The 27808-nt window shown below is 46.8% G+C and overlaps 1 protein-coding gene across 2 annotated transcripts in view; it reads left to right on the top strand.

Annotated features, from left to right (window-relative positions):
- Nucleotides 1-26707, top strand: part of TMEM132C (transmembrane protein 132C) — a 184253-nt gene extending 157546 nt beyond the window's left edge. For both annotated transcript variants that reach the window (XM_053994211.1, XM_053994210.1), the window contains exons 5-9: nucleotides 4586-4729; nucleotides 15077-15282; nucleotides 15699-15972; nucleotides 16625-16816; nucleotides 23513-26707. In XM_053994211.1, the coding sequence (XP_053850186.1) occupies nucleotides 4586-4729; nucleotides 15077-15282; nucleotides 15699-15972; nucleotides 16625-16816; nucleotides 23513-24712 (2016 nt within the window). In that variant the 3' untranslated portion in view covers nucleotides 24713-26707. The remainder of the gene's footprint in view (nucleotides 1-4585; nucleotides 4730-15076; nucleotides 15283-15698; nucleotides 15973-16624; nucleotides 16817-23512) is intronic.
- Nucleotides 26708-27808: the final 1101 nt, after the last annotated feature.

Raw genomic sequence — 27808 nt, 5'->3', positions numbered from 1 at the left:
CGGAGATAAGCACAGCCTGCTGCCTACCAGTGTTCTTTTGTTAATCAGCTGTGATCTCAGCAGCATTAAGAACTGAACCCACAGCCACTGTGGTGCCAGGCTCACACACCAGCCCCACAGCTGCCTGCAGTGCTGCTCAGGAGCTGTGATGCTCAGCTCAGTGCCCCTCCTGCCTTACCTGGGCTGTTTGCAGCTGGCATGGGCACTTCAGATCTCCCACGTCTCCATCTCCTCTTGCAAACGTGCTGCCAGGGAGTCAGCGTTCCTCAGGGTGATGGGGGAGCCTCAGTGGAAGCAGAGCCCAGCTCCTGGAGCTCTCCTGGGTGGGTTTTGTCTCCACTGCAGCCCGTCAGCAGCCAGGATTGCTGGCTCTGTCCTTGTGCTGGGAGGCAGCTGCTGGGTTCATTTTAAGGCTGACAGTGCCCAGTTGCCCCTTTCCCACATGCTCTTCCAAGCAACTTTCCCTATCAAAACACGAATGGCATTTCTGTGTCAGTCCTTCAGGTCTGTGCCACAGCTTTGGCACTGGTGAGGTGGCGTGGCTGTGTGAGGGACAAACCTGAATGCTGAGCCACGATTGACACCATCCTGGGAGGCTCCACTCCCAGCATTTCCAGCCTGCACACTGGACCATTCTCATGACCTCAGGCTCCCGTGGATTTCTCTTGATAACACCATCTAATCGGATTTAGAGTTTAATTAAACAGCTGTCACTCTGCTTCCTCATTCTGCCACAATTTAATGTTGAATTAGTTCCCGAATCAGTCATGGCTGAATGCTTCTTACAACTGAGAAGCTGGATGAACGTGAGGTTTGCTCTTCAGCTGAATCCAAGCAATACTTTGTATTCTTTTGTTCTTTGTGCAGAGCTCCCACTGCCATCAGTGCAAGTTTCCTGACTGAAAAGGGATGGAATCAAATGTGAGATTGCTGCAGAGTCAGCCCTAGGGGTACCTAGCTCTGGATGAGCAGATGTGAGCACAGCCTTCTGAGCTCTGCCTGGAACACACTTGCTTCAGGGGCGTTCTTTCCCCTTTCTAAGAAAGAGGTGATTTTTCTGAAAGGCAGTCCTGCACAGTTCTCTCTGAGCAGTGCAGCTGGGGAGGGAAATGCAGAGGCCAGTGCTGCTGCTAGTGGACTTTATCCAAATTAACCCTGACACGGGCAAGGCCAGAGTGTGAGTGGAGGTTTATGGTGCTCTGAGCTGTAACAGCAGCTCGAGGAGGAAAGCTTGGAGATCTCCTGGACAACAGTGGTTTTGCAGCAAATTCTGTCGATACATTTTAAAGTAATTTCTTACACACAAAATTCAATGATTTGCTTTGATACCTCCTTTGATACCTCCTTGAGCCTAACCACTAGAGTTCTCCTCTAATCATTAGAGGGGAATTTGTTCTTTAGTTATGCTATTTGCTAATTAAATGCATTTAAATAGTAATTATTTCCTTCATAGGTTGTATCCATTGGAGGGAAGCCCTGGTAACAGGAAAGAACCTTCCAAACTGGGAGTTTGTAGATGTTCTTCAGGCAAGAAAGGCAACTCAGCCTCTGCAGTATCAGAGTCAGATGTTGCTGGGATTTGGGCATTGTGCTGCCAAGACAGTTGGAGGCTTCCAAAGTCAGAGCTGCCATCTCCCTTGTTTCCATGAGGATTATCTGTGTAGCTCTGTTTCAGCTGTGGAAGTGCCAGTCCTGGCTTTTTTAGGGTTTGCAATTCATTTACAGAGACTTCTTTCTGACCTGGATATTGATGCTGACTTACACTGCATCTTCCTTCTGGTTTTTCTTTTTTTAATTTACTCTACTTCCCTCATTTTTGAATTTCTCAGGGAACAAGTCCAAACACTTCTATCAGATGCTTTCAATTTTTTTGTCACATAAAATAAACTTCATTTTATAACTCTACTTGCTGCCTGCACAGAAAGTAGATTTGTTCTTGGGGGATTTTAAAAATTAAAGAATGTGGAAATGGCCAAGATATTGTGATTTTGAAAAGTGCCTTCATTTTAAATGAATTTCTAGTCTCTCTGAAAGTTTCTTAGGAATGCTGTTTGTGTACTCCCAAATTAGCCTGCAGTCAGGGCAGTTTATTGCATTTAAAAATGAGACCCAGAGGCCCCCACCTCTGCTGGCTGCTGGGTTTCCTGTGCTGCTGGAGAGCAATTGTTGTCCTGGTGATGCTTGACATGTGTGACATTCACATTCTCTGGACAGAGAGACACAATTCTGTCTCTCAGGAGCAGCACAGAGAGAAGAAGAGAAAACAATCTTTCTCTCTGCCCCTTTGCTTTGCCCATGTGGAATGTGGTGTGGAGATTGTTCACCTGCAGGGATTGCTGGGCTGGATTCTGGTGAAGGTTGTTTGGGCTCAGTGCCCAGTGGGATCCAGCTGTGTTGGGCTCTCAGCAGAGTCACAGTTTGAGTTAGATGGGTGAGTAAGCAGTGAGTGTGTAGAATAGCACAGTCTCTCTTTAAATAGTGTATTAATATAATACAGGATAGTTTTAATAAAGCTGTCCTTCAGCCTTCTGATCTAGAACCAAACATCATAATTTCTTCCCACATCTGGGGTATCCCCACATTTTTACTATAGACATGTCCCTGAAGATGTGAGTTGTGCTTCTCAGTGGATATTCAGGGGTGTTGCAGGGGGTGGGAGAATGCAGGGAAGCAAATCTGGGTGCTGTGGCTCACGTTCAGGGTGCTCATGGACAGACAGACAGACAGACAGAGCCTGCTTGAGCTCCCTTTATTTTGATCTGTTTCAGTTCAGCCTTTGAGGAGTCTTGGATGCTTTCCTGTGCTCTTCAGAGTTTTCTGTCAGGTTTTGTGGTGCAGACAATGGCTGGTTCTCCCTGAAGTGCCTTTGGCTTTATTGCAGCAATATAAAGGAAACACAGGAGGCAGCAGTTGTGCCATGAGGCTGTTCCATATCCAGGGATAGAGGATACATGCTTCTCTATTTTAGTTCTAAACAAAAAAGACAATAAAATCAAGGCTTTGTTCCTTGGTCTTTTTTTTTTTTCTGGTTTGTTTTAACTATCACAGGGCACTTAGAGCCTCAGGAAGGGAAGTGGCAGAGCTGAAAATTGCTTTTAGTATAGTGTGCAATATATTAATTGCTTATACATCAGTATTTCTTAATCTGTGTAATACCCATGAGTTATGGCTGCTTTCAGGGGAGGTGAAGGCAAAAGGTTTCCATCCCTGCTCAGAGCTGTGGCTGGATGGGCACCAGTCCCTTCCCAGTGCTGGGGATCTCTCATGCTGCAATAGGAATCATTTGGGGTTCTTACATTTCTAGAACAGTCAACATCCCTTTTAAGTTTGATGGGATTTCTTAAGAGAGCTGCAGGAGAACCTGAGATATAACAAGTTGCCAGATGAAAAGAAAATCTGACCTAAATTTCAGACTCACTAAACTTGAATTGAAAACAGTATCAACAGTGTCAGTGCCCCATTTTGCTGCTGTTGACATCAGTGGCTGCAGTCCTCATGATTTCAGTGCTGAGGAATTTGCTGAATATTTGATTCACTTTATATTGAAAGCTGAAAAGTTGGAGAAAACTTTGAAGTTTTTCCTGCATGGGAATCTTGGGAATACAGTGATGCTGACACAGTTGAGGAGTTCCAAGTGTTAGCCTGGTCCATGGTGCACTGAAAGGCTTTTATATGCCACAACCCCAGTTCAGACCTCAAATTTCCTTGTTATTTCCCCTGCAGTTAACAGCATCACTAACTCCTTCTGGATTCCTTACATTGCTTCACTGGCCATATCAGAGGAAATTAAATAATCTTGAAACAGCTCCAGACACAGAGTTCACAGAGAGGCCCCGTCTCTGCAATGGGCTTGGATTCATTTTTACATTGGAGGCTCTTTCATCCTTACCCAAACATTGCCAGTCAAGCCTACATTAGTAAAAGCTCTGAAATCACATGTTGGAAGGTGAATATTGGGAATAACCCTGCACATCTCAAAAGCAGGAGATACCTGTGGGGTGTGCCTGACGTGAATTAGAGAATGGTGCTGTTGCACGGAGTGCAGCACTGAGTGTTTGTGACATTCCCATTCTCTGGACACAGACACAATCCTGTCTCTCAGGAGAAGCACAGAGAGAAGAAGAGAAAACAATCTTTCTCTCTGCCCCTTTGCTTTGCCCATGTGGAATGTGGTGTGGAGATTGTTCACCTGCAGGGATTGCTGGGCTGGATTCTGGTGAAGGTTGTTTGGGCTCAGTGCCCAGTGGGATCCAGCTGTGTTGGGCTCTCAGCAGAGTCACAGTTTGAGTTAGATGGGTGAGTAAGCAGTGAGTGTGTAGAATAGCACAGTATCTCTTTAAATAGTATATTAATGTAATATAGTGCAGTTTTAATAAAGCTGTCCTTCAGCCTTCTGGTCTGGAGCAGACACCAGCACTTCTGCCCTGAGCCGGGGTTGCCTTTTTTGCTGTAAGTGTTTATGCAGCAGATCAAGCAGGGCTGGGTTTCACTGCCTTCCAGCAGGTTGCACCTCTCCGGGGCTGAGCTGGGACCTTCGGCCGCCCAGAGCTGGTGTGAGCAGTGCTGTGCTTTGTTTTGGGTGCAGGACACGGAGATCCTGAACACGGCCATCCTGACGGGCAGGACGGTGGCAGTGCCCATCAAGGTGGTGTCCATCGAGGAGAACAGTGCTGTGACAGACATCTCCGAGGCCGTGGAGTGCAAATCCTCCGGGGAGGACGTCATTAAAGTAAGTTCCTGCCACCCAGTGCCTTCTGGCTTTTCACATTTCATCTGCAAAAGGAAAATAGCCTGGGAGTAACCACCAAATCAGCTCCTGCAAATAAACCCTGCTCCTGTTCCCACGGCGTAAGGAGAGGGATTTTTGGGAAGAGTGAGGTGCAGCTGTACAGCCACCACACCGAGTGCCACTGTTATCCCTGTCCCACTTTTAAAGTGCCTGGGTAATTTCACCTCTGTGCATGGATTCCATTCAGTGCAAAAGCAGCTCTGCTGTGAGCCCTGCTGCTCCAGATGTTCCCCACCACCTTTCCAGCTGTGCCTCTCCCCTGCACAGCTGCCTGGCTGGGCTGGGCTGGATGAGCACTGCCCAGCAGCTGCAGTGCAGGGCTGCCAGCCTGCTGAGAGTGTGCTGGGTGGCACTGCCAGGGCAGCACAGCTCCTCCTGCTGCAGCCAGTCCTGCAGGGCATTCCCACTTGTGCAGCTGGTGCCTTTTGGGGCTACCTGAAAACAGAGGGCAGACAGAATTAAGGGAATAAAAAGCAGTTGTATTTATTGAAGGGCCTTCAGGTACATTTAGGGCAGATGAAGCCCCCAGGGGCTACACCCAAAATGGGCCATGGGTCACAGGTTTTCACACTTTTATAAGTTTGGTCCATTTGCATATTGGGGCTTGATCTTCCAATTACAGGTCCAGGTAATGAAGTCATTTACCCCAAGTTTACTCCCCCCAAAATTCCCTTTTGTTTCCATCCCTGGGGGCCTGAGGCAGTGAGGTGTCCTTGACTGCCAGGCCTGCAGAGGAATTGCTGTGTCTGCCCAACATGGGGAAGCAGGAGCTGACACTGCTGCTGCTGGACTGCTGCAGTTCTCCTGCAATTTGTTTGGGAAGAATGTTTTCCTGGAGCACCGTGTCCTTTGATTAGCACGTGGGGCCCTGCTGTGCTCTACTCTTTATTTTCTGCAGAAATCATTTATCTGCACTAAAAGGGTTCCTCACAACGATGTTTGCACCATCAGAACATTCTGAGAGGCTTCCAGGAGCCTCCCCTGCCTGGGGCACTCTGAAGCTGAAGTGGAACAAATGAGTGGAGGTTAGCACAGCATTCACTGGGATCAGCCAGGGGCATTTTTCAGGTGCCATTTCTTTCTCTTCAGAGCTGGTTGGAAATTGCTCAGATGGTGAGAGAAGGTGTCTCCTGTGTGGTTGGAATACCTGCAGAACCTCTGGAGGGATGTGGCTGTGACACGAGTGCTAACTGCTGTAAAACACACAGCTGGCTGAAAAACACAGCTCAATTAAGTGCTTGGAACAAAAAGGTTTTCTCATCTCATCATAAAGGAAAAAAAGGCTTTTTAGGTTTTTTTTTTTTTCCATCTAGAATGTTCTTGTTTCCACAAAATTTCTTTCTTTACATGGGGAAGTGGTTTGGGGTTCAAGGCAAATTGACATCTTCAATTGGTTCAGATTTTAAAAAGCACTCAGAAAGCTTCAAATGAGCACAGAGGCCTTTCATCCTTAATTCATTTTGAAATTCTCCATCAAGCTTTTATGTTCAATTCTTCAGAAATATCTTTCTCTGTGAAATCCTGGTGTAGAGACCTTGTTGGGAATAACCTTTCTGCTTAAAAATAAAATCCAGTCATCATAAATTTTGTTTTTGGGCAGAGCCCATGGTACAAGGGCTGTGTGCATGAGCTTACAGTTCATGTAAAGCCTGTAGATTACCTTAAATCACAAACTTAGGGGAAAAAAAGGAGTTATTGATGAGAGCTGTTGAGAGCTATTTAATACTTACTCATATTATCATCTAGAGGTTCAGGCAGATATTTTTGTGTGCTTTTAATTGTGTGGAATTTCTGGTAATTTGGGTTCAGCCAAACCTGAGAGTGAGGCCAGAAGCTGAAGATGCTCAGTGCCTGTCTGCACTTGGCCTGTAATGTTTAGTATCAAATAAAAGTCCTTTAGTTCTGGTAAAGGGCTTAAAGGTAATGCTCCTGCCCAGCAAGTGGCCATCAGCTCAAAGCTTATTTATATTAATTTTTACTTCAGCTGGGCTGAATTACATTGTTCTCAGTAACAGAACTCTGTGGAAATCTGAATTTAAATCTATCTGCAAATAGCAGGTAAGAGTTTCCCAGTGATGCTCGTGGTCCCAGGGCAGCTCAGTGCACTGTTTTGAATGTGCTGACTGCTACTCCTTTTGCTTCTTTTATTGTCTCATAGTTCCCAGTCTTTATTTCCAAATTTACAGCTGATTTCATGAACTTTAAATGCCTTTGAGTGCTCTAGACCTTCACACAGTGGTCCAACCTTTTAAAAGTGGACACAAAATTTATTGTGGCACTAAAAAGGAAGCAAAAGGCAAATTTTCTTTCTCTAAGCTGGAATTTACCAATAGGCTCCATCTAGCTGCATCCATTAATAGCAATTGCAGTTGCATGCACAGGCTCCTTGCCCTCTGCTGGGAGCTCAGGTGGATTTTGCTGCTTTTGCTGATGTTTTGTGCTCTTTGCTCAGGAGCAAACCCTGCTCAGGCTCCTGGGTCACCGGCAGGAACAGGTGAGCTGCTGTGAAGAACACAAGAGTCCCCTTCCCTGGTTTGAGCTTTGTGTTCAGCAGCTGAGGAGCTGCAAATGCAGTTCCCACTGACCACACCCGAAAATAGCCTGAAAGCCCTGGACAGCAGCAGCTGCATCTCTCTGTGAGCCCAAAGGCAGCAGCCTGGTTCTCTGCTGCCTCCTCCTCCCTTCTGACTCTGTGTGAGCAGAGTCATTTGTGTCAAACTGAACAGCTTTACAAACAGGGAGGAAAGTCACAGCATGGAAATGCCATTGTTTTGCTGCTCTGAAGCCCCGTGACTTTGAAGGTTTTTCTTCTGGCAAAGCTGCTATGTTATATTCTGAACAGGATAACAAATGGAAAGTCCTCCTCCTTGCCCTCCTCCATACTTCCCCTAGTCCCGTGATTTATGGGATCAATATACATCAGCAGAGCAGCAGAACTTGAGAGGAGCTTTATAAAAATGAAGCTTTTACCAGACACTTCTGCCAGATGCCAAGAGAGAAAGGAGGGCAGCAGTGGTTGGAGCTCACAGGAGATGTTCTGTCAGGCATGGTCAGCACCACTCCCCCAGCAGCCAGCCTCTGTGGAAACTGGAGCTCAAAACGGGCATGGGCTGAGGTGCATTCAGCAAAGAAAGTTGTAAATACCTTGCCATCACATAATAGGCAAAAATTTCAAGGGCAGCTGAAGAAACTTCTCAACTACATCCTTGCAGACTTCTCTCCCTGTTGCCCTGTGCCTTCACCCAGCTGCCTACCTGCACTGGGGGTGGAGAACCAGCACAGCCCAAAGTCACAGCAGCAGCAACAGCACCTCAAGTTCCACAGAAGGTGCTTCAAAATCACCTCCAAAGCTTCAAGATCAGGACTGGGAAAGGAAATGGGAGAAACAGCACCGGTCTTGAGCCAGCTGCAGGTGATGGGAGGATGATCAGTGTGCTCCAGACCTGTCTGAGTGACAGAGTCAGAAGAGAGGATGGCTTGGTTCTACTTTGCTTTCTGCCCCCGGTTGTAATTTACTCACTGTGAATCTGTGTATTGTAGATGCACACTGAGTTAAGGAATGACAAACACTGTGATGGAAATGCACAACCACTGCCCAAACTGTGAGATGGAATTAAAAGTGATTCCACCCTGGGATCCTGCCCTGCCAAGCAAGATATCTGGGGCTGTGCTGCATATATGGGCTGCCATATCCCCAGTGAGCAGGAGCCAAGCTCTCTGTTTGTCCCCATTTCAGAAATTGCTTGTTTGGAGAGTGCACAAAGCAAGGCAGATTTTGTGTTCTGTGATAATGTGAGCTGCAGCAGAGAGCTCCTGTGGCTCAGCACAGCTACAGCTCAGCTTCAAAAGCTGGTCATTTGGGAGCAAATAGATGCCCTCCAGTCTCAGCTGGCATTTTGTACCCCTTTTACTCTCTCAGTTCTGTCGTAGTGAATGATATTCAGTTAGTTAAATGTAGTGCTGCTGCTCTGCAAGGCTGCCTCTGAAATCTCTGTAATGAGATTAGATAATGTACAGCCTTTTCCCTAAGAAAAGCTCTCTTGCTTTGGGGGGTTTCTGCTTAGTTCTGCTAATCTGGCTGCTGATACTGAAAATGCAGACCCTGCTCAGCAGAGAGAGCCCAGACTGCACCCGAAGCATGGCCCTGGTTTTGCCCAGCTCTCCTCTGCAGTGCTGGGGCTCCATCCCTGTGCTGTTCCTGTGGATTGCTGGCAGCCCTGGAGCCTCTTGGTGATGTGGCAGCTGCTCAGCAGCACAAAGCCCCAAAGCAGCCTGCCCTGTGTGCCATGAGAGCTGCAGCTTGCTGATTCTGAGGGCTGCAGCTGAAGTCAGTCCGTGCAGATAATGCTGCCCTGCTCCCTGTGCCAGAGTGGGAATCCTTCCTCAGCCATCTCACAAAACAGATCCATTCTTTTGGGGGGTCACAAAGTGGGGGGTGAAAAGGACTCTGGGGGTCATTCTTGCACTAATGGGAGAAAACCAAGCCTTGGCAGAGTTAAGGTGAGAGTTGGCCAGCCTGCAGGGCTGTGTTGGCCCCTGTGCTGGCTGGCAGCTCCTGGCTGCACTTCTGAGCTTCAGCTGCATCCCTGGGAGCCGGGGGTGGCCCTGGCCAGCCCAGCCACTGGAGCAATTAGCAGCTCCTGGAATGCAGGTTTCCCTTCTGGAGGCTGCTCTAACATTGCCACAAAGCTGTAAATAGCATGGAAGAGCTCAGGTCTGAAGCTTTAACTTTCATCCGACTTAAATAGTTTAATTTGAAAAAATGAGTATGATGGGCCCTGAGACAGCTTCAGTTTTCCACTAGGTTACTGATTATTCAGGATTATGCAGCCAGGCATTGAAATCCTTCTTAGGAAGCCTAATGTTCATGTAGCAGAGGATTTCCTTTGTGTATAAGACCGTGGTGTTTAATTGGAATCAAGGCTGGAGAGCCACACGGAGTCTCTCTTTCAAAACCTGTAGAATTTAATAGAGGATAATTCCCTTTCTACAGAGCACGTTGTTAAAGAGAAATCTTGGGAGAAATTCCATAGCAAGGGCATGAATATCCAAAAAGCGTGTGGGATGATTATCACTGTGTAATATTTCCTGTAAACGACTGAAATAATATTTCCTGTGTTGGTCTGTGGTGAATAAGTGATCCTGGTGCTCTGTGTTCCTTAATGCAAGGAATGGCTGCTCCCAGAGCTTGACCTCCATGAGCTCCAAGTGCCTTCCTGCTGTGGCAGAGGGATGACACCGAGCTGAACACAAGGAGTCTCATGTATGAGAAGTGCTGAACACCACTATTCTTTGCTGATTATCCTGTAATTTTTTTTTTTTCCACTGAAATTAAGATTCCTTTAAGAGGCACTGGAAAAGCTCTCTGCTCATAGAAGTGCTGTCATAAATATTCAAACATTTATGTAACCTTTGAATATGTTAGCAACATTTACATCAGTATAACAGAAATGGGTAAATGGGTTTACAGACAAAAATGCAAGATTCTGAACCTGATGAATACAAGCAGGACATCCCCTGGTACCACGTCTCCCCATTCCTGCTCACTCCTAAACCACACTGGCCTCTACCTAGAAAATGGACTGATGCCTCTCAGTTTTTCAGCCTCCATAAACCTGGCAGGATTGCTGCACTAAAATCTTCTCTTTTTGTCCTTCTGAAGTGTCCTTCAGAGGCTGGGCTGGTATCTCCAGAGGTGCAAACCACCTTGGACTAGAGTAGACTCACAGAGACAACCACTCCTTTATTTTTGGATTTTACAGGTGTCATTCTTTCCACTCCTGTGTACAGCAGACACGAAGCAGGACAGACAGTGCTTTGAGTTCACCATCTTCTGAAAGGCAGCCTTAGCTTGTATTCGACGTGAAATTTGTCTTTCTAAAAGTGCCTGACTCCACCAGCAGTTGAAGGAAGATTTCTCAGGAATCTGGAGTGGAATTTAACCTGGCAAACCCAATACTCTCCAGAGGTGCCAGCAGCCCCTCTCTGGCTGTGGTGTCCTTGTCACATCCTTTGTGGTGCCCTCCAGCAGCTCGTGCTCCCTCCTTACAGAGGTCACGGTGGGATCAAAAGCTGAATGTGAACTGAGGAAGTGAAGGGAGACCCAGAGGTTCTGCACTGGACTGGTAACAGCTCCAGGAATGTCCTCTAAATTCACTGCAGCCCATCTGCAGAATGCCAGGGGGGAGGGATGTTCTCTCCCCAGTCACAGAGTGCCACAGGTAGCCATGCAGGAGTGCCTCTCTCGTGATTTCCAGGAAGCAGTTTTCTCTGTCAGCTCAATAAAATGTGATTTGTTGCAGAGAGATCTATCCAAGACATCTGGAAAGGCAGTGGCCTTTGTTACAAGGGGGCACAAAAATATAATGCCAGGAAAAAGACAAAGAGGAAGCCTCTAGGGAATTGTGCTTAGCCCTGTCTCTGCTGTCTGCTTCTTTATTTTACTTTTAATCTGGAGAAAGAAGTTAGGAAAATAGAAAAAAAGGGAAAAGTAGCTGAATGCAGCTTAATAATGAAAGAAACTGCTGAAATAGCATCAGAGAGCTCTTTAAAATGCAAAACTTCTTGCTGATCTGCTAAGCAGGAAAGAAAAAACCCAATCACTTAAAGGTGGTGGCTAAGCAGGCTTTCCCTTCATCACTGCTCTCTTCTTCTGATGCCAGAGATAAAAAGCACTTTCAGAGGGAGGATGTTTTCATAGTAAAAGCATAAATACTACAGGAGATGAGAGACACGTCGCTGCTCACAGAGTCTCCAGCTTCTGTTAGAAACTTTCTTGACCTGGAGTGGGCAGGACCCACAGCTGAGATTGTCCCTGCACTGCTCCCTGACCTTCCAGAAGCGTTGGCAAAAGCCTGGAGGAAAACAGAAAAGTACTTCTAACTATCAAAAACTCTACATCAAATATACCTTTTCAATTTTATATATATATATATATATATATATATATAGAGAGAGAGAGAGAGAGAGAGAGAGAGAGAGTTCTAATGTGACCCTTTTTTTTTTTTCTTTTTAATCTGTTTTCTATCCTTCCTCCATGGTTGCATGTGACATTGGTCATCCCTGCCAGCCCTGTGTTTCCATCCTGTTTTACCCCACAGGAGAACAGATCAAAGCAGTGTAGCCAAGCCTGCACTGGCTAACTCCAGAACCAAGTTGTTTGGGATGTTATTTCCACCTTAGCTGGCCTGAGCTGGGGAGCTGGTGAGGCACCACACAACCTTTTTTGTGAGGGGCATGTGCCCAGCAAATGAGACCCCAGCTGGGGCTTGCTGGAGTTGTAAATTGGAGCAGTCAGTCCATCTGCATCTGTCCTCTGAGGCTGAGAAACGTTGTTCATTGATTTTTTAAGTGTCACTGTGAGAGGGAAGGGCAAGGAAGGCAAAGGCCCCTGCTGTCACTTTGGTTGTGCTGTGGCTGAGCTCAGCTGAGCCCTGTTGCTTCCAGAAGAGCAGGTGTGGAATGGCTGTAGCTGCACACTGCACAGGGATGGGTGTCCTGAGCCCACAGAGAGCACAGCCACCCGTGACCAGGTGACAGACACTTCCTCCTGTGTAGCACTGCTTGGGAAGTGTTGCCTTTCTCTGTCCAGGGTGATGGATGATCTTCCAGGATGGATGCCTGGAAAGAGTTGAAATGCACACAGAATTACAGGAATGCAGTGCAGCCTGAGCTTTGCTCCTCCTTTCCTCTCCTCTGTGCTGCCTCTTTATCAGAAGTACAGAGCAGAGGAGAAGCAGTGTAGGGACATTAGCAGTGCTTGTTCTTGGGGAAGAGAATCGTGTTTTTCACCATGCAGCTCCTAAAGACCTGCCAGCATTGCTGATGCATGTCCAGTAATAAATATCAACCTGGAGCAGTTGGAAAGGCTTTGTGGTGGCTGCTCAGCCACCTCCTTAGGATGCTGTATGGACTTGTTCAGCCATTTGTTTGTGCCATGGCCACAAAGGCTTGGAGCAGCTTTCCAAATACAGATGGAGATTGGATCTCAGCCCAGAGCCATTTTGGATTTGCAGTTTTGCTACCACCGTTATTCTTTTTCTTTCCCCAACAGTTAGATTTGTTCAGTTACTGACAACATTGAGTTTAGACAATATAAAATCATACATCTGGACCAGACCTGACCAGTCTGAAGCCGAGTGTGTTGTCAGAAATCTTTTATCAGTGCGTGCAAGTGGTTTGTGCGATGCACAAATAAGCAACTTGCACAACTAAACCAGAAAGTTCACTTTGTCTTTGGCTTGAGCTGCATAGAAATGAGTGGGGTGGAGCCAGCCTCAGGACAGCAGTGGCTGTTGCTCCAGGCAGAGGTCAGCTAGATTTTGCTGACAAGCCTCCCAAGCACTTCTGCTCAAAGGAAGGCAAGGCTGAAGAGCCAAGAGCTTTATCTGAAGCTGCTTTGTCGAATGTTCCAGACCTAGGATGGACACCAGCAGCCCACATACACGGGCTGAGTGTCCCTGGGCCATCCCAGGGGCTGCTCACTGTTCTAGGCACCAACACCTCCCTGGGCAGGAGCTCAGGGCTGGGACTCCTGATGTGCAGCCCTTGCTTGCCTGCAGCTGGAGCTGTTTAATGAGAAACCTTTTCAGGATTCCTCTCCCAGGGTGAGGCTGATGCAGAGACACCATAGAAAGAACAAGCAGCCCATCTAAGGGTGTGTTCTGAATAACTGCCTGGCATTATATAAGGTATTAAACATAGTATTGGGTTCCTCATCACCTCTGCTGCATGGTGCTTTTAGATGAGATCAGACAGTCATTCTGAAACAGCCTGCTGTGAACTAAACCTGTTCCTGTATTGCCAATCAAGTTAATAGATGGAAAAATAGGCCATGGCATTCACTGTGCTAAAATGAAGGTGTTTCTGCCCCTTCAGGCTTTTTAAACCGGCCCTGGGAGGTCTGAGGGAGAAGAAGGGAGGGATGGGTCAGGTGTTGTAGCACATGGTAGTGCTTCAGTCAACAGAGCTGTTAGAGCATAACCCTCTGAGGCAGCGAGGCAGAGAAATGTTTGTATTGCGTGCTCCGAAGTTTCTTTTTGCAATCTCATCATCAAATATTTTACCAGACTATGAGCAGTGCCTAAACCTGAGAGAGGATACAAACGGGCTGTGTCAGACCAGGAGCAGTTCAGCTCCTGCATCTGTGGCCACGGAGGACATCCATCTGCTGGCTTAGTCTGGGGACATCAGCACTGCCAGCTGATAATCTTCATGTGAGCAAAACAGTGTTGGGAATGGCTAGAAGGGAGCAGATGATAATGTAAATACATGTTCAGGTGGGGAGATGCATTTCCACCATTGCCAAGGCTCGTTAGGGGTGATGAAATAGAATTCTGACAGGATGGGAGCAAGAGCAGGAGCTGGGATCTGCTGGGCTTGCTGTTAATTTCTGCAGACATACCAGCTCATTCAGTAATGCAGCAGCTCCCACTGCTCACCACTTAATGTATGATTAATGTGCCACAGGATTTCCCCAGACATTTATGACACCTTTAGGAATAGAAATGACAATGACTTTATCACATGGAGTCACTTCATACTATCTGCATCTCTCTTAATGATTTATATATCCAGGAGTGATTTTATCACTAGTACTCAGTAACATAATAAATGAGAAAACTCAATGGTCTGTAAATTACAACACTGATTAAAGAAGTGATTACTGATATAACTCTTACACGGCTATGATAATGCTTGCTTATATTTCAGGACAGCATTTACATATTAATGATAAATCTGCTGTAGTGTTTAGAAATACTTTACAGCTTTAATCAAAATGTAAACATTTACAAACAGATAATGTTTATTGCAGAGGAAATGAGTCGACTTCTGTTACTCTTCAGTGGGTGAAATCTACTGCAGAGCCAGTCTTGAAAGCAGCATCACCCCTGGTGGAGGTTGTCTTCAGGGTAGAGCTTTGGTTGGCTGCTTGCCCCTGTGGAGACCAGTTTGGGTTTGCTGGGTTCCTCTTGACCAAGCTGGGAAGAGTTTTGCTCATTAAGAGTTCCCCAGCTCTGCCATGGGTTTGGAGCTCGCTGCGTCGCAGGCAGAAAATCAACCACAGGTTTCACAAATAATGCCCAGTCCTTGGGCACCCCCAGCTCAGTCGTGCTCCCGAGCCAGGGAAGGGCTTTGTGCTCAGCTGCTCCCACTGTACAAGGCCTTCATTAACGTGCATAAAGAGAGGGGAGCCTTTTCTCTTTGTTTTGGGGTCGAGCTGCCAGGGTTACACTTGGAGGTGGTTTTGTGATCACAGTGATCACCTTGTCTCCTTCCCCCTCTCAGGTTTCTGACAGGTGTGACTACGTTTTTGTCAACGGCAAGGAGATGAAAGGCAAGGTGAACGCTCTGGTGAACTTCACCTACCAGTACCTGAGTGCTCCCCTGCAGATGACGGTGTGGGTGCCACGCCTGCCCCTCCAGATCGACATTTCCGACACTGAGCTCAGCCAGATCAAAGGCTGGCGAGTCCCCGTCGTTTCCAGCAAAAGGTGGGTTTGAGTCACTACATTTCTTGGGTGATTTGTGAAAGGAATGCTCCCGAAATGCAGCGCCTTCCCCTGAGGAGCAGCACTGCTGGAACCCCCAGCTTTGCACTGGGCATCTGCGGGTACAACAAAGGTGTAAAAGTTGTGGGACTGTGCTTCTGTGCGTGTGTCTGTCTTGGGCAACAAAACACAGCGTGGAACTCCGGCAAGGTCCACTGGCAGAGGTGCTGTTTGGAGATGGCAGCACAGATGAAAAGGTGGCACAGTCCAGTCCTCCATCACGTGAGGTGGGCATCAGTAGTCCAGAAATCCAGAAGGGAGGGCTCTGCTTAAGGGGCACTCTCCATTAGCACTGCAGTGTTAATTTTCAGGGGTGTTTTGAGAACATTCCTCTATGCTGTGTTCTCTGCTGCCACCAGGCCCACCAGGGACAGCGATGACGAGGACGAGGAGGAGCGCAGGGGCAGGGGCTGCACCCTGCAGTACCAGCACGCCATGGTCAGGGTGCTGACGCAGTTCGTGGCCGAGGACTCGGGCCCCTGGGGACAGCTGAGCTACCTGCTGGGCTCGGACTGGCACTTCGACATCACAGAGCTGGTCAGGGACTTCATGAAGCTGGAGGATCCCCACATTGCCAGGCTGCAGGAGGGCAGGATCCTCATCGGCCGGGAAGTGGGAATGACCACGATGCAGGTACAGCTCTGGGCAGGGATCTGGGCGTGGGCTGTGGCTGCCCCACGCTGCCATGCCCACAGATTATACATCTGTGGGACTACACATGGGAGTCCTTGCTGAAGCCAGTGCATGAAGGGTGGATAGAGCCAACCTGTGTGCATGTGAGGAGGGTGGAGAAGACAGCATGAGCATGAACTGGCTATCTGTAGTTCCCTAAAGAGTGGCCCTTCGTTTCAGCAAAGGGGAGGATATTCTACTGTCTTGATCTTCCATCAGAAACAGAAAAAGCTGGAGGAACAAGAATTTCCAAGCCAAGAAATGAAGGACAAATCCTAGGCTGGTAACCTCCCTTTGAAGTGGCTGGGATGTTTAATGAGCTCATCCACATGGGAAGACAGAGTAACAGGAGAAGAGAATTTTAAATCCACTCTCGTGGTGAAATAATGCAAATAACACAACTGGGACTGGAGAGCTCCCAGTCTTGGATGGTTCTCAGCCATAACCTCTCCACTCAGGTTTTCTGACCCTGCTAATGAAATCAGACTCCCTTTCCTGTGCTCTTCATTTCTGTGCATAAAGCTTTGGAGACAAGAAGGGATGATGACCTTAAGAAAGGTTTTATCAATTGATCAGCCATTTCCTAAGTTGATTCTTCTGTGTTTCTCCAAAGGTTTTGTCTCCTCTGTCTGACTCCATCCTGGCAGAGAAGACAGTGACTGTGCTGGATGACAAAGTGACCATCACAGACCTTGGAGTGCAGCTGGTGTCTGGTCTTTCTCTCTTCCTGCAGCCCAGTGCAGCCACCAGCAGGGCCATTGTGGCCACAGCCGTTGCCCAAGAGCTGCTGCACACTCCTAAGCAGGTAACGTGCACTCTGAATTTGCTGGGCTTGCCTCCTGGGGTGGGGCAGGATTTTAGCAGTGTAAAGTACTGGTGATAACTCATAGCCAGTTTAGAATTCAGACTTTAGGTGTAGTCCATGTCCGTGTCAATTGCTTTTCCCTGTGGATACTCTGGAATTGCCTTGTCTGTTCTTCCCTTCCAATAGGGGTTTCAATCTGCAGTAAAAGTTCTAACTACACTGAAGTTTATGCTGTTTACAGTTTTAATACTCTTTCTTTAGCTAATGAAGCTGTGTTGTTTCCACTGCACAGGCAGTCTTTGGACAGTGATCCTGGTTTGCTGTATGAGCACAACCTTGTCTTCTGTTCTGGAGAGCACAGAGCTCTGTGTGTCACAATTCAATATCTTCAAGAGCTGTAAAATAGAGGCAGAAGATGGCCACATCCATTTCTTTTCCCTCCTGGAGCCATGACACACTGCCAGGCTCATCTCTCCTTTTATTTTTCATGTGGATTTTGGGGGTTTCATCATCCAGTTCATGTGCTGATCTTAATTTAAGCCAGCAAACTCCCATCTCACTAAAGGGGGTATTGCAAACAGCTTGTTTCAGGTCACAACCTCTGAAAAAAGAAGATTGGAGAGCACCAGCAGATCAAGGCAAACAGTCACTCTGGCCCAGAATAAACCCAAGGGTCACTGGAGCACGCTTCCCTGGTCAGTTGATTTGAGGATTGGGACTGGGAACCATGCAATTAAATCTGTCCACAGCTACTTCTCTTGCAGAAAGCATTGTTCTTCTCACATAGAGAGGGAGAGATCTCAAGTCAAGTTTTATGGCCCATTTTCATGATTATTGCTACCTAATTTTCTGGGACATAACTAGTTTGTTTTATAACTTAGTGACAGGAAAATGTCCAAACTAGAAGGACACGGTGCCCATCTGTTCCATTTGCTGCATCCTGTAAACATAAGAATCTTATGGAATTAACCCATTTGTACCCTTCTTCAGGGCTTAGAAACCACATCTGGCATATTGTCTTCAGACAAAGACTGTGGAAGCAAAAACTGGAGCACTCCCAGCCCAATCCTGTCCTGTGGGACAGAGCACCATCAGTCCTGCAGCAGCACTGAAAGAATTGTGGATTTGATTGCAGATTAAAGAGCCTGTGAATCTGGAAAGGCTGCCCAGTCCCACTGTCAGCTTCTCAGATTTGTGGATGATCTGTCCTGAGTGTACAAAGGCATTTATCAGCATCAGGTTGTGGCAGGTTATGCCAGGGGTGCCCGTTGTGACACCTCCTGTTGTTTATGGTGTGGCAGTATGATGTGACATGTCACGACACGTCACTGCAATTGGCAAGTTAGGAAGTAATACAAAAGAGTGAAAACGTGTGAACGTGCTTTGGGTTGAAATTATCTTTCCCAGCATCTGAGTTCTGAAATTATTTTAGTGACATGTTTGGTTTAAGCTGCTGCTGCTCTGCAGGATGATTTCAGGTTGCTGAGAGTGGCACATTTCTGACACAGAAGTCAGGCCCTGGTTCTGAGCTGTGCATCTCCATCACCAAAACCCAGACAGGAATAGATTCCACACTGGGAAGTAAACGGAAGGAAATGGTGTGGGAGTGACCTGTAGAGGCACAGACATCTATTCCTTTCATTTGCAGTTTGAATGAGGGATAGAACATTTAAGTCACTTTCCCTTAGAAAAATTAATGCAAATGTGGGAATGTTTGTGGCTAAATTTTGCAAGAAGTGACTCATGATTTGGAGTGCATCAGCTGAGATCCTGACTGAGCTGGAATCTTGAAGGCAAATGCTGAGTGTTTTCTGAAAATCAAGCCCTTTTGAAAGAGGGTTTTTTCCAAGGAGACAGCCCAGGACTAAGCCTGTACTTGAATGTTGTGAGGACCTCATTAATTAAGTGTGCCTTTTCCTCTCAAGCAAGTTTATAAAAGGCCCAGATAAGTCATGCAAACCTTACTGATGCAACTGAAAAAAAAAAATGCAGAATTTCTGCTGTGGCTTTCTTTCAGTGACCATAATGACTGGATTGCCTTAATTATAATGAGCACACCTTGTCTGCATATGCAGCACAAATCAGCCAAGACAATGTCCTGAAAAGTTGGCAGTATCTCCATAAATACAAAGCACTCTAAAGAAGATAAGGCAATATTTTATCACCTTGGATGCCTTAAGTTAGATACCTTTATCTGTAGCTGAGCAACTAATTACCTGCTGTGACAAGGTGACCTTGAGGGATGCTGAGCCCATGTATTATTTTATAATCAATAGGGAGCTCATTGGCACTGAAAAGTGGATCAGTGATTTAGGTGCCTAAAAATAGACACAGGTTGACCAACTTTTAAATATCAAAGATGAAATGTCTCGTGAAAATTTGGAAACTCTAGCTGTGAGTCATCTATTTTTGGTGGCCATCTGCTCAGGTAGGAAAGCTGTTCCATTTGGCTTGCTGACGGTTGTTAAATCAACACTGTCATCTTAAAGGCTTCTCCAGAATGTAAACAGAGGAAAACCTACAGTGCTTAAATGTTTTCTGATCTAAGTGAGCTTCAAGGACTCTCAAAGCTCAGCTGGCTCTGCAGGGAAACTCACAGTCATATCCAGCTTTTTTGTCACTGTGGGGTATTGCATGGGGGCTAATGAACTGAAATGGGTCAGTGAAGAGAGAAGAAAAAAGCCTTTAATAAACAGCTCTGTGCATTGATGTCTCTCTCAGTGCTACTGGGGAGCTGCAGACACTTTCTCAGGGAAAAAGAGCGATGCTGGTGCTTTCTCAAAGCTGAGTTCTGGTGTTCCCAGGTGTAGTGCCCGACCCAGCCCTGCTCTCACTCTCTGGGAGGGGAGGGTGCCCAGCACCCTTGGCAGGAGGACAGGCTGGGGTCATTGCTGGCCCTGCCTCGTGGATGGTCTGGTTCAGCTCCTGGCCTTCCTGCAGACCTGTCCTGAGGATTCACTGACACCTCACAGTTAACAACAGATGTCAGCAGTGTTTTCGTGGTGTGGATTCATTACCCCAAACTGGCAGTGTAAGTTACACCTAAGTTGTATTTATGCCTTCTCTAAGCTGACAGAGCCATGGAGTGGCTCACAGGAACGACAAAGGAATTCAGCAGCATGGGAAAGGGAGAAGGGATGCATTGTTGGATAAGAATCTCAATTCTTCCCTTGCAGATACAAGCAAATTCCCACTGGAAAGGAATGTCACATTAGCAGATTGGACAAAAAGGAGAGAGAGAAATACACAGTGGGGGAATGCATGGTTTGAATTAAGATCTGAGTCTTGGCTGCCTTTCATTTCCACATCACAACGATCAAGCCCAATTTTTACTACACAAGCCACAGGCTTAAAAATAAATGCACATGTAATACTTTGATATTTCATGTGATAAAATTGCTAGGGAAATCCATGCCAGCATTCAAGTCCCCAGACAGAACAATCAGAGCTGGTCTAGGAGAAGCTGCTGAGAACAGTATTCCTTTGCCTTTATTTGAGGGAGGGATGTATTTGTTTTCTGCAGAGCCAACCATTTCTTTCCTCTGATGTCCTGCCTCACTCCAGGACCCTTGCAGCTGACCCCAGCAATTGAGGGCTTATTCACAAATACTCTTATTTGTGCTATAGTGAATGAAGACCATTAAAAGGCCATTTTATTCTGAGCATGGAATAAAATCAAATATCCTGATCTGTGTTTCTAAGCAGCAGAATTCTCTAAAATGCAACCAGTTTATCCAAGAAGATTTATCAAGTGGTATCTTTGGACTGATAAGCCACAATGTAATTCAAGGCCAGGAAAGGTGGTGGAACTGCAAAGAGAACAGCAAAGGCACAAGGGAAAGTTTAGACAAAAAATGTTCTTGATAAAGTTTTTTATGTGCTTAAGGAAAGCCTGGTGGTAACCAGCAGTGGTTGTGGGAAGCAGTTTCTACATCTCTGGACTGGATTTTGCTGTCTTTAGCACAGATGAGCATTGTCTGATGCACTTGACGTCCCAGTCAGCTGCAGAGCCTCCTGCTCTGTGGGCAGCACTGGCCCTGCTGTGCCCCTGGGGTCACTTCTCCTGGGAGAGCACCTCTGAGTGCGTGTCAGGGGGAGAGAGAGGAGACGTGGGGGAAAGAAAGGCTGGAAAGCAAGGTGGTTCCTCAAACTCTTTGTTTATGCTTGATAATTAGACAGCACAAGCATTTGTCACCTCGGTGCTGAGGGCATGAGACGAGGGGCAGCAGCTCGGCAGGTGAGAAGGCTCCAATCCATCTTCATCTTCTGAGAGTAACTGGAGGGCCTTGTCAGAGATTTGGAGGGGATTTATTGATGTGGTACACAGGATTTGCAGAAACAGCTCCTTGGAGGACATGGCACTAAATCATTTCCTTTTTCTCTCTTCTTTCCTTTTTACCTTTTCAGAATTTATAATCATTTGGGAAATTCACTTCCTTGCCCTGCCTTTGGCTTTCCTTTAATGATGTGAATGAGAGGAAATGATCTCTTGCCAAATAGATTATTTGGGCTGATACAGTGTATTTTGGCAGGATTTTAAACTCTCCCCCTCTTTCTCTCATTTGTTTTCTTTCCCTTTTAATTAATGTTGTCCATAGTATGGGCATGACAACGTTGTTTTGTGAAAAAAATTGGTTCCTCCTATGAAGAAACGTTCTCTTGGAAATAAAAAATGTCAGTGCTGGTAGAAAATAATGGCTAAGCCAGTGCACACCTCTGTTACCTACAGTAAATCACATGTGTGCCTGCAAATTTCAGCTGACTGCCATCTCATTTTTCTCTGTCTCTGCTTCATAAAACCAGGAATGCAGAATTGTAGAGCAGTGGCATAAAGAATAAAAGTTGCTTTGAAGCTGGGGTCAACTTTTTCCAAAGGCACCAAGGATTCAGTGACGTGAGCCCCGTGGCAGAGGTGTGGAGCTGTGCATGTTCCCAGGTGCCATCATTTCCAGCCCTACCTGCACAAAATCCTGCACGTATTTCCTCCCCCTGCTCTCCAGAGGAGGGCACCACTGGCAGGCAGTGATGATGTGCTGGAAGTGATGCTGGTGTTTTCCCTGGCACAGGCTGATGAGAAGTCAGTGTGTCTTCCCCAGTGGCACATGAGGCTGACCTTTGTTTTAGGGAGAGGGAAGGCAACGGGATGCTGGATTGCCTGAGGAGGTGAATCTTCTTCTCTCTGCACGTATCCATTAAAAAAAACCCCTTTGATTTCCTATGACCGGGGTTGCTCTACTGTAGATTTCTGTGGTAGAAATTCAAGCTGTGCCCTGCAGCTTTGTGTTTGTTCAGTCATTTCAAGGCTGTTTCTCTAACGAAAGATCAGATGTTTTAATTTCCTTATGCAGTTCACCCTTCCCAGCTTCTGAGTTACCCTGGCTCCGTTTCAGCTCTTTGAAGTAAATTTGAATCACCAAGAACTTTGCCTTCTTTCCTGTTGTGCCACAACTTATTTTTCTTCTTTCAGTCCCTCAGGTATTTGCTGATAGTGCTTTGGAAATCAAATATTCAGTATGGCCCAACCTTCTGCCCAGCTAAATGCCCCTTGCTGTTTTAATTGAAAAGCTTTAAATTCAACTGGAAGGGTAGCAATTCTCTTTGTTCATAACCATAGCATAACAAATTGCAGCCAATTGAAAACCATATTAAGTTGTAAATTTGTATTATGACTGGACATTAACAGGGTGGCAATGTTTTTTTCCCCAGTGCTGGTTTTTGAGCCCAGTTGTTTGGATGTACCCAAGTGTGAAGTTATTAGAGCCATTTGTGGTTGAAGTGTGGGAAGGAAAGAACTTCACTTTTGTGGGAAGTTGCACTCTGGCAATCTGCCTGGCCGTCTGCTGGCTACGCAGGCAAGACACAGAACAAGTGAAAAATTAAAGAAATGTCCTGCAAAGAAAGCTATTGAGATGTGGAGAAGTAAATATCTGTGTCATCTGGATGGGATTTCACATGGCAAAGAGCTGACCTCTGGCTTTGTGTTTGCTTCTGATGATGACTTCTAACAGTGCTACCTGCAGAGCACAAAGACAGACCAATTAAATCCAGGCCATTTGTATTTTTATTGCAGAGATCATGCCAGAATCCTCATCCTCCCCTTCTTGACACAGAAATTTGGTGGACTTTTTAATTACCTCAAGGATAAAGCATGTTTTACTTAGAACAAACCTTTCTCCAGTGAAATGGCAATTGTTCTGTGAGTCTTTTTCTTTCAGATGAATCTTCTGCTCCAGCCATTTCCAAGATACTGTGGTGGCTCCTTGCTCCTGCTAAGATACTTACGCCTTAATTTGACAGCTTCTCATGACACCTGTGCATGTGGAACATGAGGGAAATAAGTGTTCTGTCAAGTGCCTCTAGTAATTTTTGTGATTTGCCTCTTTTGGCTTTTGTACGACAGGAATGACTTTCCTTACAGAGCTTGTAAAATTGTAGCTTGCTAATGGGTACTTCGGTAATAAAGACACCTCGTATCAATCATTTCCTACGTCCTCGTGCAAAACATTTGCAGGGAGAGTAACAGTGGAACCTTTAGTGACAAATGTGACCATTCTCTGCCCCGTCAGTCGAGGCTTGGTTTGAATGCGGTGCAGAGTCGCCGTGTCCCGTCTCCTCCAGCTGAGAGACTGATGAGCTGCAGCGGGTTGGGCTGATTTACCGAAGGCCCCGTCTTTAACCATCTCCCTGTCCTTTCAGGAAGCCGTGGTAAGCACCTGGATCCAGTTCAGTGACAGCTCTGTCACCCCGCTGGACATCTATGACCCCAAGGACTTCTCGCTGTCGGCCGTGTCGCTGGACGAAGCCGTTGTGTCCGTCCACCAGAGCCCTGCCCTGAAGTGGCCCGTGGTGGCAGCGGAGGGCGAGGGCCAGGGAGCGCTGGTCAAGGTGGACATGATGATCTCTGAGGCCTGCCAGAAGTCCAAGAGGAAAAGCGTCCTGGCCGTGGGGAGCGGCAGCATCAGGGTGAAGTTCGGGCAGAACGACGCGGACGCGGAGGCGGGCGGCGACTACGACGCGGACGAGATCGAGAACCGCGCCAGCGACCGGCGCCACAAGGGCTCGGAGCCGGAGCGCCACGGGCAGGACGGGCGCTCCCACGGCAGCTCCTCGGCAGAGAGGGACGAGGGGCCCCTCAGGAAGGTCAGCACCACGGCCAAGTCCGTCCTCAAAAATAAAGTCTTCAAAAACAGCCGCCTGGACGGCGGCAAGCTCTCGGACGACAGCCAGCTGCAGAACATCCCCATCGACTTCACCAACTTCCCCGCCCAGGTGGACCTGCCCAAGGGCGGTGCTGGCGTGGAGGACAACGAGCTGGTGCAGACACCCCGGGGCCTCAGCGACCTGGAGATCGGCATGTACGCCCTGCTGGGCGTCTTCTGCCTGGCCATCCTGGTGTTCCTCATCAACTGCGCAACGTTTGCACTCAAGTACCGCCACAAGCAGGTCCTGGTGGAAGGACAGACCACCGTGACCCACTCGCACGACTGGGTGTGGCTGGGCAACGAGGCAGAGCTGCTGGAGAACACGGCAGACGCGTCGCCCCAGCAGGACGAGCACACCACCATCATCGACCGGGGCTCGGCCGGCGAGGAGAGCAGCCAGCTGCTGAACGGCAGCGCCCAGAAGAACATTCAGAGCCAGGTGCACAGGGCTGCAGACCCGGGGGGGAGGCTGGGCAAGGAGCACAAGGTGGAGCCTTTGCACTCGCCCACGTCCAAGAGGAAGCGGGTGAAGTTCACCACGTTCACCACCATCCCGCCCGACGACGGCTGCCCCACCGTCAACTCCATCCTCAGCAGCAATGACGATGACATTAAGTGGGTGTGCCAGGAAATGGACCTGGGGGACTCCAAAGAGACACGGAACAACATGGGGAAGTTCAAAGACAAAGCGTAGCTCCCTGCTGGGGTTCTTCTTTTGGGTTTAACCACACCTTGATGCCTTCAGTTCTACAGTATATATTGGGACGGGCGAGGGGGAGGGGAAGGGGTCGCCAGGAGAAACGATGAGGCAGTTTTTATAATCAGGGAAAGAAATTTGCCAAACTGTTTTGAGGTTTGTTTTTGGTTTTCACTTCGTTTTGTTGGGTTTTTGTTGTTTGTTTTTGTTGTTTGGTTTTTTTTTTTTTCCCCCCCAGTGGTTATTCTGCTACTCATGGATTTAGGAAGTGGAACACAAATAGCAGAAAGGAACAAGGAAATGGTGTGACCAACATGATGAACTGGGCAAGATGAGGTTGTGAAAATTCATTTTATGGGTCATACAAATAATAATGATAGTAATATTTCACAGTACCAAAAATATCTGTAAAAAGAGGTGAGAGAATGTAAGAGCATGAAAAGAATAAGCAAGAGGCAAACAATAATTTGTTCTTGTTCCAATAAAACATCACAGTAATGGACATATGACCCACAAGGACACTTTTTATATTGGTACTCAAGCCATTTCTTTTCATTCCTTCATTTGAAATGGAGATGTGTCTTTGGCATTACAAGTGAAGGAGGAAGAAATTACCTGGTATTTCCATTTTTACTTTTCCATTTGTCTTGTAAATTGAAACAGAATCATTTTCCCACTTGTATTTTTCTTTTAAATGTCTCGAAAACAGGAAAATTTAAAATTCACTAAATTCACAGTGGGACAAGAACATTCTAAGTTAGCTGTAAACAGTCTCCTGTCATTTAAAGAATTCAGGGGATAAGTATTGACTAATGATTTCCATGTGATGTCTCTTCTGAAAGCCTGAGCCTCCATTTCACCCTAGCTAGAAAGATGTTCTGTTTGGAAGACTTTTCATTTTCCTTTCAGGTTGGGGTTCTTTGTTTAGTTGCTCGTTTTAAATTTCCACAACCAAAGTTCCTGTGTTTCACCAGGGGAAGAAGGTGCTGTTTTCTGTTAGCTTTTAGAAGTACCAAGCAATGGGAGTGCCCCACTGGTGCATTGTAAATGTTCCTGGAACTGAGACCATCACAGGCCAAATATGCACAGCCTGGAGTTGGGTTGTTTGGATTTTTTGGGGTTTTTTTCTTCTTCTTTTTTTTTTTTTTTTTTTTTTTTTGTTTTGTTTTGGTTTTTTTTTGTTTTTGTTTTTGTTTTTGTTTTTTCTGTTTTTGCCAGGTTAATGAATTCATAATTTTGTGCTGCAATTTTCTGTTTTTTTCTGGTGTCACCAGCTCTCATCAAGCTCTGAAAGCAAGAAGAGGAATGGACAGGAAGACCCTGATTGCCCCAAACGTTTATTCCCTTGTACTGGGAGAGCTGGCCTCTGGGCACACTGTTGGGAGGGAGGGAAATATTGCTGAAGCAAGAACAAGAAATATCTGGAGCTGTTTTATAGATTTTTTTTTTTTTTTTTTTTTTGCCATTGGACCAGCTAAGACTGAAAAGTTTAGACTAGATTGTAAATCTGATGTTTTGAATAAACAAATACCAAGGCAGTAATAAATCGGGAGCAAATACAAAGTAGAGATTTAATTGGTGGTGTGAACTGGCAGAACTGTGTTGGCTCAGTTCACATTCATGGAGGACACAGAGCAAAATCTGTTCCATGAGGAAACCACTGTCCTCCCAAACCCCTCCTCACAAAAAGGAGGTGGTCGATCCAGCCTTTGGGAAGCAGTGTCATGTCCTGACTGTTAGCCAGAAGCACTTGCATCATCCTGTCCTTGCCATGTATTTCGTTGTTTTGGGTTTTTTAATTACTAAACTCCGTAGTTTGTTTTGGTTTTTTTTTTTTCTCTTTTTTTTTTTTACTTGGACAAAGTCAATCCTGCCACCCAATAACATAGATGGACGTTTTAACAAGATATGCCTAGTATGCATTGTAGACTGAAAGAATGTAATATTTATTTATACATGTTATATGAATTGTAATTAAAATGCTTTACACGGCTTGACAAATTAACCTCTCTTTCCTCAGGGGGTGCTCCTCTGTCATTCCTGTGGAGGGCTGCCTCCCCTGCCCCGGAGCACGAATTCAGCCACTTTCTGCAGGGAGAATAGAGATGTGTGGAAGCTTTTCCCTGCTCTGAGCCTTCCTTGGTGCAGCACTTCCCCTCCCCGGGCAGCGTGGTGATGATGATGGATGGCAGGAGCAGCTCAGCCAGGCACAGGTCAGGGCAGTGCCACAATCCATCTTCTTCATCCCCTGCCTCCACCAGCACCAGCAGCTCCAGGACTCCGCTCCTGGCGTGGGCAGCCCCTGCAATTCATTAATTCCTTTCATCCTGGGAAAACGCAGGTGTCCCTCAGGTGGAAAAGGCATTTACAGCGTGGAGCTGCAACAGAGAACAGCAGGGGAGGGAGAAGCACGGTATTGGAGCAAAAATAATGGTGTGGTAGCACAGAAGGGACCAGTTCCAAGGGCGTTTTTGGGGAGGGTGTCCCTGGGCAGCACCCACGAGGGGTGGCACCTCCAGGAGCCCAGTGCTGCTGGCTGGACAGGAGCAAGGTGACCAAACCGTGGCTCTGTGCAGAGGAGGACAGGCTGGATTTGAAAAGACAACAGAGGGAAGTAAAAAAGAAAAAGGGAAAAAAAAACTGAGCCCTGCCTTCGCATTTAATTTGTCTGAAGCTACAGAACATGGGGCTTCAGAGGCCAATACTGAAACTTTTCAATTTGTCTTGCACTGACCAAAAATTCTGTCACAGCCCTGTTCCGAGCGAGCCACCATAAAGGATCATCTCAGCAGGGAGGAAACCACTGGGCTGTGAAATATCATTTATTTGAGAAATTCACATCGGGTCAAATGGCAGGATTTACATCTCTGAAGCTCTGCAGTTCCAGAGGCACTGGGGTGGGGCACGGGGAGCTGCTGGAGCTTCCCTGCTGTCAGCACAGCTCACTTGGCAGGAGAGGGAATCTGCCCGTGCCAGGGGTGCGTGGCTGCAAAGATAACAGCTGCAAGGTACATCTTCCTGTCAAGGAGCCAGGGGAGAAATTCATTAATAATAATTTGCACTTAGAGGAGAGCCTTTCATCTGAGAAGCTCA

The sequence above is a fragment of the Vidua macroura genome, chromosome 18 (genome assembly GCF_024509145.1).
Source record: "Vidua macroura isolate BioBank_ID:100142 chromosome 18, ASM2450914v1, whole genome shotgun sequence".
Classification (NCBI taxonomy): Eukaryota; Metazoa; Chordata; class Aves; order Passeriformes; family Viduidae; genus Vidua; species Vidua macroura.
Note: the sequence above shows the minus strand (reverse complement) of the source record. Positions and strands in the feature narration are given on the sequence as shown.